This window comes from Euprymna scolopes, chromosome 7, assembly GCF_053919585.1.
Source record: "Euprymna scolopes isolate OS-2025 chromosome 7, ASM5391958v1, whole genome shotgun sequence".
NCBI classification, from domain to species: Eukaryota; Metazoa; Mollusca; class Cephalopoda; order Sepiida; family Sepiolidae; genus Euprymna; species Euprymna scolopes.
This window is the reverse complement of record NC_136488.1, coordinates 153,434,884-153,448,804: the sequence shown is the minus strand read 5'-3', so window position 1 is coordinate 153,448,804 and position 13,921 is coordinate 153,434,884. Positions and strand designations below refer to the sequence as shown.

General features: G+C 34.3%; 3 protein-coding genes across 11 annotated transcripts in view; 1 reads left to right on the top strand and 2 right to left on the bottom strand.

The window, feature by feature from the left end:
- The window catches only part of LOC145280198 (uncharacterized), a 178,901-nt gene extending 166,420 nt beyond the window's left edge, over positions 1–12,481 (top strand). For 3 of the 7 annotated variants that reach the window (XM_080131970.1, XM_080131971.1, XM_080131972.1), the window contains one exon: positions 4,825–12,473. In XM_080131970.1, the coding sequence (XP_079988096.1) occupies positions 4,825–4,867 (43 nt within the window). In that variant the 3' untranslated portion in view covers positions 4,868–12,473. Of the gene's footprint in view, positions 1–4,824 lie in introns of all 7 variants that reach the window. The other 4 variants (XM_080131974.1, XM_080131973.1, XM_080131969.1 and 1 more) reach the window with 2 other exon arrangements.
- LOC145280197 (putative exonuclease GOR) overlaps positions 1–13,921 on the bottom strand; it is a 210,008-nt gene that overhangs the window by 76,152 nt on the left and 119,935 nt on the right. For both annotated transcript variants that reach the window (XR_013868570.1, XM_080131966.1), the window contains exon 6: positions 3,059–3,481. The gene's annotated coding sequence lies outside the window, so the exon portion shown is untranslated. The remainder of the gene's footprint in view (positions 1–3,058; positions 3,482–13,921) is intronic.
- LOC145280201 (putative exonuclease GOR) lies at positions 22–2,354 on the bottom strand. Of its 2 annotated transcripts, XM_080131977.1 has the most exons (3): positions 1,812–2,354; positions 1,102–1,209; positions 22–816 (listed from the first exon to the last, which is right to left on the bottom strand). In XM_080131977.1, the coding sequence occupies exons 2-3, from the start codon at positions 1,144–1,146 to the stop codon at positions 697–699; spliced, it is 165 nt and encodes a 54-aa protein (XP_079988103.1). In that variant the 5' UTR covers positions 1,147–1,209; positions 1,812–2,354; the 3' UTR covers positions 22–696. The 2 variants fall into 2 exon arrangements, with proteins under 2 accessions (XP_079988103.1, XP_079988102.1); XM_080131976.1 differs by having other exon boundaries at positions 1,102–2,354.

Here is a 13,921-nt window from a genome sequence, read left to right as displayed (position 1 = left end):
ACGTATCAACCACGTTACTGTGGACGATCTAAAGAAAAATAAAAAGTATTAAATCAATGCTAAAAGATTCAAGGAATCACATATTTAACAATGCATGAATAGAAAGAATGCCTCCTCTGCTTTAAATTAATCCATTCAAAATAAATTCTTGTTTTAAAAAGGAAAAGAAAGCTTAATTTACAATGTGTACTTTGTAGGAGGATGTAAAAAAGGTTCTTAATTAGACTATAATTTCTCAATGCTTACCTTAAGGGACCTCAAATCGCATTCTAAACTATGTCCAACAAGGATCGTATGTGCGGAGATATACCGTAAAAGTTGATCCTGTACATCTCTCAACGATGTAGTTACGTTTTTTAGATCTGATTCTTGAATTCCACTAAATCTAAAAGAAAAAAAAATGTACACATTTACAAAAAATTATAACCTTTTGATTGGAGTGTCAGATTTACATAATATCAGCTAAAACCCATTTTAATCTAATGAACATGAGGGGGCAGGGTTAATACACTTTTTAACCATATTAGTGCTTAAAATATTTTGTGTGGTAAAATACACTGTCATATTCATATGCAAATCTTTCAATTATTTCGATGAATGATATTTCAAATACGTTGAAATTAAGAGTCCATATATTTTTCATGTCCATGATATTTATAAATGAAAGAATAACAAAAACAAATTAGCTGAAGGTAATTACCGCGTATTATAATCCAATATTTGATTATCTGGCTTGACGAACGTTTCATAAACAACATCACATTCCGGATTGATGAGCGTTACTTGAGCAACTTCCATGCCAGCTGTAGTATAGATCTGTTAAATAGTGGAGAAGAAAAAGTTATGAATTTCAAGTCTGATACAAAAAACTTGCTGAACTTTTGAGATAGGCAATTATTTCAAATGGGATGACTATACTCCTTTTAATATGATCACAAAGCACAAATAGGTTTGAGGTTTGGTTTATCAATTTACAATGCAGTTTTATGTTATTGAATGCAATTAATTGAATAAAAGTTGCTGATTTACTCAAAGCTAGGTACAAAATTTTTGGGGGAAAGATTGTGTTATGGTGAGACAAGATTTAAAAAAATAACTTACCAGCTCACAATCCAGAGAAAAAACCTGCAGATGCATATGTGACATTGGATAGAAAACTGTGTTTTTGTATCCTGATGTGTCAAATTTATTATTGTGATGAACATGATACTGAAAATAAAGTGGGAATGCAATTACCATTAAGCATAGAAATTTAGCAAATAAGTTAATTTATACTTTATAAAAAAAAAAAACTAAAAGGAATTAGTAAATAATCACAATTACAATTATAAATTAAAACAATGATAAAATTACAACAACAAATCAATAAAAAATAATTATTTACAACTATACAATATGCATTAAATAAAAATATTGCATTTGTCCAGAATTCCCTCTACATACCTGTGACAGAAAGAAAATATTTTATTCTAATAATCACATAAATTCATCAAATAGTATTGTTTTTATAAATCAAATTTTATTAACCGATTAATGGGAATTTGTAGGCATTACAACAAAAATCTCGCAAGTTTGAATTATGTTAAGTTATTTTGTTTGTTTATTGACTGTTTTTAAAATGGCATCGCGAGATATTTATTCCTTAGCTAGCCATAAAATATTTTTTGTTTTAAAATAAATCTACTTACACAATTAGTGATTTTTGGGATATGCTATTCTCTTTCTGGCATGGTTATGTAAAACAAATATAGTCCTTTGTATATTTTTTAACATAGGCAAAATTTTGAACAAGAATCAAAATGTTTACTTACTGGAGCAACTGTACATCCTATGGAGTTAACTTTTCCATTGCAACATTTATAATGCTTCTCAAAACTATTTCCACCTGGAAAGAAACAAAGATTTTATGCATTAAAATTAAGGATACATAAATTTCCAACATAAATTGTATAAAAATTAGAATGGTCACCATTAAAAATAAATATCAATTATTCTAACCATGATAAAATTGTTATCTACAATTCATTATGAATAGTATGCATTCAAAATTAATTTGAATGAAATAAATGTAAACAATTATATTTTCAATGAATTTTCTTTAAATACTTTAGATATACACCTGAACGATGTTGGGTAAACACGGCTAGTATTATATGTTGAAAGAGAAAAGTATAAAAACAAAGACTTACATTGTTTTGTGGCCAATTTTGCCCAGTGGTATGAGCAAATATTTTCAAATGTGTTGGAACAGCGAACACAACGTCTTGCATCATCTTGTGAGAAAAAAAAAAAGGAGAAAGGGGTGTTTATTTTCATATCTAATCACTGAAAACCATAGAAAATTTATAGAAAAATGTTTTGATATTTACTAGCAAAATACTCTTCGTTCGTTCTTTCATAATGATAGAATTTTGTATTTCCTGTACCATCAGGACGGGGGAAATGGTTTTCTCGTAGCTCTTTTTCGGTTAATAAATAAGACTGTAATCTTAGATACAATTCAATACCTGCAATAGAAGACAATAAGTTTTGATAAGTAATAGTACATTCTTAAAAACTTAATAAGTAAATATTTTGATTCTTGTTCAAAATTCACCCTAGTTTTAATTTTATAAAAAAAATCATCTTATGCAATTAATAAGAATTCATAGGTATTACATAAAATTAGAAGTATATAATAATTAAAAAAAAAAAAAAAAAAATGAAAACAGACCTATTATTGAGTAAACAATAAAATATGGCTTCCATAATAATTATATTGGATGACAGCATTTATTTTTGAATAATAAAATATCAATATTTTTACTTTTGTTGAAAAAAAAAAAAAAAATTTTTTAATGGAAGCTAGTTTGTGCCAGAATATGTAGAGTAAATTTTGTTTTTAATTTTTTTGTTAAATATCTTGTTATTGTAAAGTCACAGGATATTTTTCTTTCAATAAGAGAAAAAAATACTGATTTCTAGCTATTTACAAACATATTTAAAGCAAGATAGACAAAAATTACCCCCTCAAAAAAAAAAAAAAAACAAAAAAAACTAATAATGAAGGATAACAAACCGGTCAGTTGACGTGTCACTTTCTGCATTATTGGAACTAACGGAAGACTCTTTTCCGGGTGCATTCGGCTAGTTATATTGCGTAATATTTGAATCCTGTTTATAACATTCTCCAAGCTTTCAATATTGAATAGACAATTCATAAGTAGTGCGCTCACCTCCGTAGCAGCCTAATGGGAATGAATAATAAAAAGAGGTAAATATATTAAAATTTTCAAATAAAAGAAATGTTATCAATATATTTCTTAAAAACAAACAAAAAATGACATTTTTAATTCATAAAATTCTCAAAATAGCTTACCATTCTAGATGCCATAAGTTGAGAAGTACCATTTTCAATGTACGCCTCAGCAACAAATGTGGTACATATATTGCGGAAATCTTGTGGTAATATTTTGCCTATTAGGTCAGAAAAATACAATTTCTGCAAAGAAAAATAGGTTTTGTTAAAATATGTCAGCACTTATACTCTAATAGTAAGAATTTTTGTTTGTGACATCATTTCAAGAATAAAACGAAGTCACATAAGCATTAAACATGTAAAAGTATAAAATAAACTTTTAACATTTAACAAATGATATCAACCGAAGAGTTAGATTCTTTTTTTTTTTTTTTTTCCCCGAGGGTTTCATTTAAAACTAACTTGACAAACACTTGTAATATATATCATCGTATAATAATTAGCTCACTGTGATTGACATTAAAAATATTTAAAATGTTTAAATTCAGTGTTATTTCTCGTGGTTGATGGTAGCTAATCGAGCCACAAATGGCTCGTGTTGCCGAGTTCGAATCTATCGACTGGTGTTAATCGTGACACCCTGCACTGGAGATTCCCGAAAGGCTGAAACACTAGTGTCTGTAGGTATTTAATTATTATAGTAAAAAAAAAAAAAAATATATATATATATAATTATATGTAAGCCCCTTCAAGAATACTTAAGGATGGCTACTGTCTGTGGAATAACTAACTTTGTGGCGAGGTTCGTATCTCATGACCGGCAGGAATTGTCACAACCTACGCTGATGATTGCATAAGCATTAAACAATAGTGTCTGTAGGTATAAAAAATAATTATTGTTAAATTATATACAAAAAAGATTTAAGTTGATAAAAATTGTAACATTTTATAAAGTTGAAGAGTTTAAAGACTTAAAAAATATTTCACATTAATCGTTATAAAATATTTTTCTTTATCAAAATGAAACTACTTGATCAATTTACATGAATTTGGGAATATGACGTTTTCCAGTCCATGACGAATACATCAAAGATTTTTCAGTATTTTTTTTAATTATTAGGTTGAATTCTAAATACGAACTAAATATCCATTTCTAAAAACATTAAAAATAAAAGCATTATTTAACAAACATTTCAACGTAAATATTTTTTTGTTATAAAATATTTTGGCACTTGATGACGAGTGTGGACCCTGCGTAAGCATTGGTCTATTTCACCACAAAAAACTTTTTTAGGCCCCCTCCCCCAATCCAAAGAAAATGCCAAATTAATTTTAAACTCCAAATTGTTACACGTACTGACATGGGTTCGACACCATATGATGGCTCGTGACGTCTCTGAGGTATTGATACCATTGATAAATGGTAGTCACATTTAATTCTCATAGACAGCAGCAACAACACCAGTGATCTGTCTAGACCAGACATACACAATTTTTTATAAATTCTTGTAAAGTTAACTTGGAGTTTTCTAAAAAAAAAAGATCCTTTTTTAATGGATGTCTTCTGACTCTTATGAATTTTGCAGCGAAAAATTTTTGTGTCACGAGATTTTGAGAGTCATCTCCTGATAACAACCCCTACATTGCATCGTAAAGGCAAGTATTTTTCGTTCTTTGAGGAAATTATGAGAAGAATCAAAGTCCTTTGTCCACTTAAATAGTTGTGTAAGTATTTTTATTATAAATGTACAAAAAAAAATATTTAGTATAAAAAATAAAGTAATGAAATAAAATAAATTTGGAATAAAATAAAAATAAATTTAAAATGAAATGAAAACAAGCACAAAATAAAAGTATGAATGAAATTTACTCAAAGAAAAAAGTCAAAACAAAACACGCTCGATTATTGGAGTTTAAAATCAATTTGACATTTTCTTTAGCTTTTTTTAAAATATTTTTTTGGCCTAAAAAAGCAACTTTTCATGGCTAAATAGACCAATGTTTGTGCAAGGTCCACACTCGTCAAGTGCCAATATTTTATTAAAAATAAATATCTATTTATAAAAAGATTAAAAATAAATGAGCAATTTTGCCTCTTTTTTTCTTAGTACTTATACAGTTTAATTAAGACATTAAAAAATGAAAATATCGAAAACAGGTTATATTGTACGTTTCTGTTATGGAAGGAAGTCCTCCGAAAAAAAATTCCACTTAATATCATCAAGTAATTTCTTATTTACAGCGAAAAAACTATTGATACAGAGCAAAAGGTTCGATTTTTAGGAAAAAAGCTAGTATTAAAGATGGGATGTAGTGTGGTGCGCTTTAACTGGAGTTATCTCCCCGTAGTGATTTCCAGATGTCTACTTCGAATTGTTAGTTTTAAAATAAAACAATGTAATTAATATAAAATATATTTTAATATTGAAAGTAAGCACTAGATTAAATAAAATAAACGAACAAAATATACATTTTTTGGCAAGACTGTAGTTTAGGTGGAAAAATAATCTCGACCCCTTTATCACATAAAAGGAACTAATTTCCCTAATCACCGGTACGTTACCATGTCAATAATATGGTATTTCAGAAGTTTTTTTGAAAACTTAAAGAAGACCAACTTTTTACTTATTTATTTTAAACCGTTTCACGATCTTTTTTTCACAATATCTTTTTCTCTCATTTTTTACTTCTTTATTTTAAACAACATTTTTTAATTTTAAACAGAACATTTCACGATATCTTAAGCACCTATTTTAGTACGGTAACAAAAATCACGTGATTCAATTTTTAATTAAAAAAAATATTGTTTAAACTTAAACTTTAAAAAGTCTGATAATTATTTCTATTTATGTATTGTTTATCATTAAGGTACTAGTGCAGAGAGTGATCCGGACGTAAATAATAACGTTATTATTTAAAAAGCCATTCTTAACATGGGGAAGGGAGGGTGTTTTGTGCCTATTCTATACTTTAACCTTACAATTGAATAATAATAATAAAAAAAAATATAAAACTTTAATTAAACTTGGAAATACGATTTAAAATTAGCGCGGATCACTCTCTGCACTAGCACCTTCATTAAAAAAAGTATTCATTGTGTACAAAAAAAACAACAAAAAAAAAACGGAACATATAAGACATTTAAATATGAATAGAACTTTTCATAATTGTAACACCTTTTTTTATTTTAATTAAACGCAATATAAATAGAAGTTTTTCGTAAGTTGTTTTCAAAAACAACTTCTGAAATACCTATATTATTGTTTATATATTATTGACATGGTACCGGTGATTAGGGAAATTAGTTTCTTTTATGCGATAAAGAGTTCGAGATTATTTTTCCACCTAAACTACAGTTCTAAGATATTGAATTAAATCTAAAAAAAAAAAAACACCTTGTTTGTACAAAACATAAATTAATTAGTCCAAAACCGAGTGATTCTGGCGTTCGCAGAATGCAATAAACTACATTTTGTAAACACGAAAATTACGAAGGCCAAAAATATGTCAAGTAATTAAAAGTTCTTTTATTTTTTTGATTCGTTTTAAAATTGTAAACAAATCAAAACGGCCTTTTCAAGGTATTCACATTAAAACAAAATGATCGGACGAACGAATAACATATTAAAAATAAAAATGACCAAAACCAACAAACGAAACCTGCGTATGTTAAAATAAAAAAAAAAAAACACGTGCGTGTTTTAAATTACTAATTGTTAATTTAGATATTCACAGTAAAAATGAAATAACCAAAATACTTACAATCTTGTGGGTGTTGTCTGTAAACATTTTAAAGTAAGTTTAAAATGCAATGAAACATTTAAACATCAGATCTTTACGTTATGGTTTAAATTTATATCCGAGCTCGCCAGTATCTGGCCAAACGTGGTCAGAAAGTTTTTTTCCCGCGTAAAAGGATAAAGGATTAAACCCTTATCCTCGAGTGACCTCTTAGCCTTGATGCCTATGTAAAAAAAAAAATTAAAAAAAAAAAAAAAATCCATAATGGCTGATTTCAACGTGCTCTCATAAAGCATGTTTTTTCCGCTGTAAAAAAAAAAAAAATCTACTCCATAAAATTAAGTTAAATTTTTTTTCGAATACGAATACGTGCAATATAAACATTTTTTTTCGATATTTTCATTTTTTAATGTCTTGATTAAACCGTACAAGTACCGACATTTTAAATGACAAGAAATATTTTTCATCAAAAAAGAAAACTAAAAGAAAGCGGTTCATTTCTTTGTGTGTGTTATGTAGTTTTTAATGCTTTTTAATTGATCTAAAAAATTAAGTTTTCACGAGCGGTTTACAAAAACATTTATGATTTTTGTTCTTTTTTATGGGGGTGGGATGTAGAACTCGTGTAGTTTAACTCTTGCTTCTGAAGTTTAATTAACCGTTTTTCCGTAAGTAAGGTGCCGACGTTTACTGAGTAAAATACCGTTTAATATTTCACAAAAATTCTGTTTACATTGGATAGGGGGCGGTCGAGGAGCTGGGGTGGTGGTGGTGGCCGTTGCCATATCAAACGAAATTAGACTGCAGGATTAATGAAATTACTGGGTTGTCAGTTGAAAGATGAATATTATGAAAGGATTAGACACAATTTGAATTCGTATAAGGATGATTTATGGTTAGATTTTGCAACTATTGCCTCACAATTTCATGTGCAGCTACCTTTACAGAGAGTATCTATTATCTTTTGAGACAGCTTCTATGCCAACTATGTCCATGCCTTTTTCTTATAAATTCTATCTTATACAGCGTTTCTTTTGTTAAAAAATAGATGCTATGTTGCATTTAAAAAAAAACTTGCATTTTTATGAAATGAGCTATAAATGATATTAGTTTCAACATGTATGCTATTGTTGCTTGTCCTAAAAACAAACCTCTATTAATACTACTACTTATGATGATAATTATATCCTCCCAAACTGTTGGATATGGTAGACTTTTTAGCCTGTTGATTTAGAATAAGTGGTTTATGCACAATTGATGGTTGAATATGGTTAAATTTGTGCTCATTTTTGCACTAAATACTAGCCACTATAATTCCCTAACTGTGCATTGACTGTGTACTATTAGTTTGCTGTATCTTTATTATAACAAAGTCCATACAGAATTTAAGTCAGATTGGCACAGTAGTTTCCAAAAAAAAGTGGAACAGACAGTGACTAAAATAAATATAATATAGATGTAATTGCACAAAATTTGACATAAACTTTAAAATACTGAATACAATTAAAGAATATCTATTATTTTGATTACTATTCTCATCTCCACAATATTTCGGTTGATGTAAGCAAGGTTAAGTCTAATTAGTACCAGATGGGTGATCATTTGAGAATACCAGGCGCTGTATGTAGGACATTGACACTTTCTGCAGCTCCTCCATCCCACTTGGCCTCCAGCTATCTCAACTCTGTCCTGCCGCTGGATCAGGCTGGTTGAAACGAGAGTAAGGCTGGCTCTACATAAACCATTTTCACTTTAAACTCCCAGTGCGAGACCTGCATCATCCCTAGGATGATCAGATAGTCTTTGTCGTTGGGTGATCACTTGGGAATACCAGGCGCTATATGTAGGAGGACTTTGATACCTCCCTACAAGAGCTACAAAAACTTAACATCGTCTCCCCTGATGAGGATATACATGCGACTGGGAACCGCTTTTGAATTTAATATTCCCATGAAACTTCCTCCTTTTCTCAATTCGTCATTCATGAGGGAGTAGAAGTGTTAATCTTTGTTATTTTTACTTATTATTGCCTGTAGTGAAGATTGAATTCTCAACTGTTGTTTAGAATTAACAAATGCCTCATCTGTTACTACCTGGTCATGTCTGATGGAATGTGAACAATCTACCCTAGTTTATAAATAACGGGCTCAGTTTGAAATTCTGTATAGATTCTTGGGTTCAAAATAAGAATTCCCAAGTTCCTAATAAAAACTTCTAACAAGCCTTTAATCTAAATTATTCCCCTCATTCACACAAACCTTTCGGTGGCAACTACTCTAAAACCAAATATTGTTTAATAAATGAGTTGGGACTTTTTTTTTTTTTTTTTCTATAGTTCAACTTTATAGATTATTTTGCGCGAAAGAGTTATCCAATTGCATCTTTTCTCTTCCGACATTGGTTGCAACTTCGATTGCCATAGTTACAACTAATGCATTTATAATCCTCTCGAGTTATTTCCCTTGCCTTAGGAGTTGAATTTAAAAAAAATCGAAAACACTGAGAATTAGATTATTTGAAATAATATGGAAATAAGTTATTTCCATATCTGCTACATAATGAATTTAGTTTGTTTATTTTTCAATAAAATCTATAGTTAGCATTTAGTAGACTATTTTTTTTGGTTCAGTATTTGTTTTTAAAATATATTTGAAAATTCAAGTTAGCTATAAAAACGGTACATTTCAACAAAAAAGAAAAAAAACTGATACTTATGGCGAATGCGGTCTGTGCTAAAATAACGTTATTGTTTAGAAACACATTCTTAATATGGAGAGGAGACAACAAAAAAAAAACAAACCTATTCTGTAATTTCATCTCATAGTTTAATAAACAAGATATCGTAAAAATTGAATTTAACTTGAAAATCCTAATCGACCGTCAACTCAAGACGAAAATTATTAAAAATGTAAAAGAGGTGGGGATTACTTTGTTGATATAATAAAGAGACATTGGAAAATTTGAATTTTGCGTATAAAAAAAACAAACAAAAAACAGCTAATCAGAATACGCATTTACTTGCTTATAATCAACCAATCAGAATGATTGTAGTATGTATAAAAAATCAAGATGGCGGCTCCCGGTGAATTTGCCCTGGATAATGACCGGCGCCACAAGCCCAAGGGGGTCATAGAGGCTGTTAATGGTGGACAAAACACCTCTGCGTGTGTAGGGTTTCCTTTCTGAGGAAACATTGAAAGTGAAGCAGTCACTTATAGGGTCCCAATCGAGCCCTAGACTGCGTTGGACAGGCAACACATCCACATCAAGGTTCAAATCCCTGATGTCACTGGCGAGGTCCTCAGTGGGGAAGGCATCCAGAACCTCCTTGTGGTTGGAGGCTATTTTGTGCAATTTCAACTGACTTCTTCAGGACTGTACGGGTTTCCCTCAGCAAGGAAATGGCATCCGCTGCAGTAGGGACTGATTTTAGTCCATCATCCACGTAAAAGTCTCTGCGCACAAATTGGTTAACTGCAGGGCTGCAATCGAGGTGTTCTCCAACCGACTTCCTGAGGCAGTATGTTGCCACTGCGGGTGAAGGACTGTTGCCAAATACATGGACTTTCATCCTATATTCAATAACTTCCTTGTTGGGGTCATTGTCCTTATGCCATAAGAACCGCAGAAAATTCCTGTGCTCCACTGCCACAAGAAAACAGAAAAACATTTGCTCAATATCAGCCATAAATGCCACCGCCTCCCTGCAAAAACGAAGCAGTACTCCTATGAGGCTGTTGTTGAGATCCGGTCCAGTTAGAAGAACATTGTTTAATGATACTCCGTGGTGTTGTGCACTGGAGTCGAAGACAACCCTTATTTTGTTTGGCTTTTTGGGATGGTAAACACCAAACATTGGCAAATACCATCTCTCCCTCCTCGTCCTTGAGTGGTGGAGCAATCTCTGCTTGATTGTTATCAAACATTCTCTGCATGAAAGAGTTGAAATCTTTCTGGAGCTGCGGTCTTTTCTTGAACTGCCGGGTCAAAGAGTTGAGATGACTCACTGGTGGCTGTCGGTTGTTAGGGAGTCGTAGCCGGGATGGTTTGAGTGGGAGAGGCGCCACCCAGCTGCCCTTGTCGTTCTTCCTTACTCCCTCTTCCATTAGATTGAGGAAGATTGTATCCTCTATGGAGTAGGCCAGTTGTTCATCTGCCTTGGTCAGCCGGAATACTGAGTTACCCAACTTAGTCTTGTGATGTTGCTCCGTGGTTTGTAATGCGTTGGGGCAAGGCTCAAAGTTTGTTGGTCGGCTCCTTCCCTGGGTGTTGGTGAGGAAGGTGCTCACAGTATCAGGTTTGTGGGTGCGACCAAGGCACACATTGCCCACTATCACCCAGCCCATGGCTAACTTCTGAGCGTAAGGCGCGTTGCGAGGGCCATTGACTTGGGAGTGGACCTTGTGTACGTCAATGATGTCGCGGCCCAGTAGCAGCAGGATAGGGGCTTCATGATCCAACTCCGGAATTTTCTTTGCCAGGAATCTTAAATGTTCGTGATGGCGCGCGGTTTTGGGTGTAGGAATTTCGGAACGGTTGTTGGGCACCTCTGCACATTCAATGAGTGTAGGAAGAGGGAAACTGGCACGTCCATCCAACGATTCAATTCGGTATCCCTGGATTCTCCTTCCGACCATCTCCATGACACCTGCACATGTTCTGAGCGAATAAGAGAAAGATGGACCATGGATGTTGAATAAGTCGAAAAATTCAAGGTGAGCAAGTGATTTATTGCTATGTTCGTCAATAATGGCGTACATCCTTTGTCCTTCGTATCTTTGTCCCTCAGGGTATACATGGACCAGACAAATCTTTGAACAGGATTTGGCGAACAAGTTATCACCACAAACCTGTGTGCAGTGGGTTGCAACACTACTATTCTCCCCGCCATGAGTTTGCATGGCTCCTGACGTTGGAGCTTGTATATCGGGTTCGGGGTGAAGAGCAGCGTTGTGACTGTCACTTCCGCAATCAGAGCACCTCAGTTGGGATTGACAATTTCGATTGGTGTGACCGGGAGAACAGCATCTGAAGCAAAGGTTGTTTTGTCTTAGATAGGCCTGTCGGTCGGGAAAGGGTTTCTTTCTAAAAACCCGGCAGCTGCGAAGAGGGTGAGGCAGATTGTGGATGGGGCACGTTTCCTTTACGCTCCTGGGTGCAACTTGAGTGTTATGTACGGAAATCTCTTTCTGTGCTGAGGCTCCGAATCTGTCCATCTTCTCTGAAGACCAGGTGGTAGGCGTTAGACGAAAACTAGGGTCGTTCTTGTCCTCTGCTTGTTGCTCGATAAATTTTGCGAACACGAAGAATGGGGGAAAAGGTACTTGGTGTCTTCGTTTGTAGGCAGTGCCATGGGAAGTCCACTGGTCCTGCAGTGTGGGAGGAAATTTCTCCACTATTGGCCTGATGCCACGCGCAGTATCCAGGAGGGCAAGCCCAGGGAGATCACCGTCATCTTTGGCAGCCTGGAGTTCGAGGAGGAGGTCGCTTAACTCCCGTAGCCAGTAGTAGTCCCTGGTCACTCTTGGGAACTTGTTCAGCCTTTCAAGGAGGGAGTCTTCTATGGCTTCTGGGGACCCATAGCACTTCTCTAAGCGCTTTCATATTTCTTGTACACCCTTCTCTGGATAATTGATGTAGACTGTCCTCAAGCGGTTTGCATGTGCAGCAGAGGCAGACCCAAGCCAATTTACCAGCAGGTCCATTTCCTCACTTGCTGTCAACCTCATGTCGAGGATGGAATTGCGGAAAGAGGTTCTCCACGCCCTGTGATCTTTGGCTTTGTCCAAAAACTTCAGCATACTTGAATGGAGAAGCTCTCTCCTCGCAAAGTACTGCATCAACTGCCGAGAGTGGTCAGGAATATTTTCTCTGCTGTTTTCTGTATGCGGCTGTGCGTTTGCATGGGAGTTAACGAGGTTGCTCACATTTCTATACGGTCCAGATGCTGGAACGGGAATCTGTGTGAGTAGAGGAGTTTCAGGAGGAGGTATAGCAGGAGTTTGTGCTGGTTGCAAGTGGCTGTGTATCGTCAAACCAGCAGCATACTCCTTCGTGCACTGCATGGGGTCAGCAGGGGTCCGGTCGACGTGAAGAAAGTCAGATCCTCGTTCACTGTTGGAGACATGCTCCTTGAAGGTCTGAACTGCAGCTTCTTTGATTGCAATCTCCTTAGCAGCCTGTAGGGCCCTCTCTTCAGACTCCATTTTAATCCTAGCTTCTCGTAGCTGGTTTTCTCTTTCTACAAAGAGTAGACTGGCTTTAGCCATCTCGAGTTCAGCTCGAGCGACCAAGGCCTTTGAAGAAGCAGAGGAGACTCTGGAGTGCGCTTTGCTTGAGGTGGATTTTCCTGCCATAGCGTTGTGGTTGTGGTCTGGGGCTAAAATCGACAAAGAGTGAAGAGGTTTGGTGCGAGACGAGTCTGCGAATGAGAGCAGGTCTAGTTGGCGTAAACCAGAAGAGCGGTCGAATAGCGAAGCCTCAAAACTGGAACCACGTCAGCCGAGGGAAAAGGCGGTCCTACTACGTTCCCTTATGCCACGTGGAGACAATGGGTTTTTTACTGTGCTGCCCTCGGCAAAATGCCTGTCGACACCTTGTTTCAGACAGCCAGTTAACTCAAACCCACCAAAAAACAAACAGACACATTTCGTTAGGGGAAAGTACGAGTATTTATTGGTGAATTAGGTAAAAAAACCTGAAAATAAAACAGAAATAACAAGGTATGAGTTTACTGTGACGGAAAGGACATGTATGCATTAAGAGAGCGAGAGAGAACGGGCTGCATGTAACTAGGCAAAGAGGAGAAAGATTGATAGAAATCTTGCACGACCGTGTCGATATTGGCGTAGATGTAGGGAATGGTAAACTGTTCTAGACATGATAGAATATACTTAGATAAAATAATGTTACTGCAATGAGTAAAGAGATTGGAAGGCATGA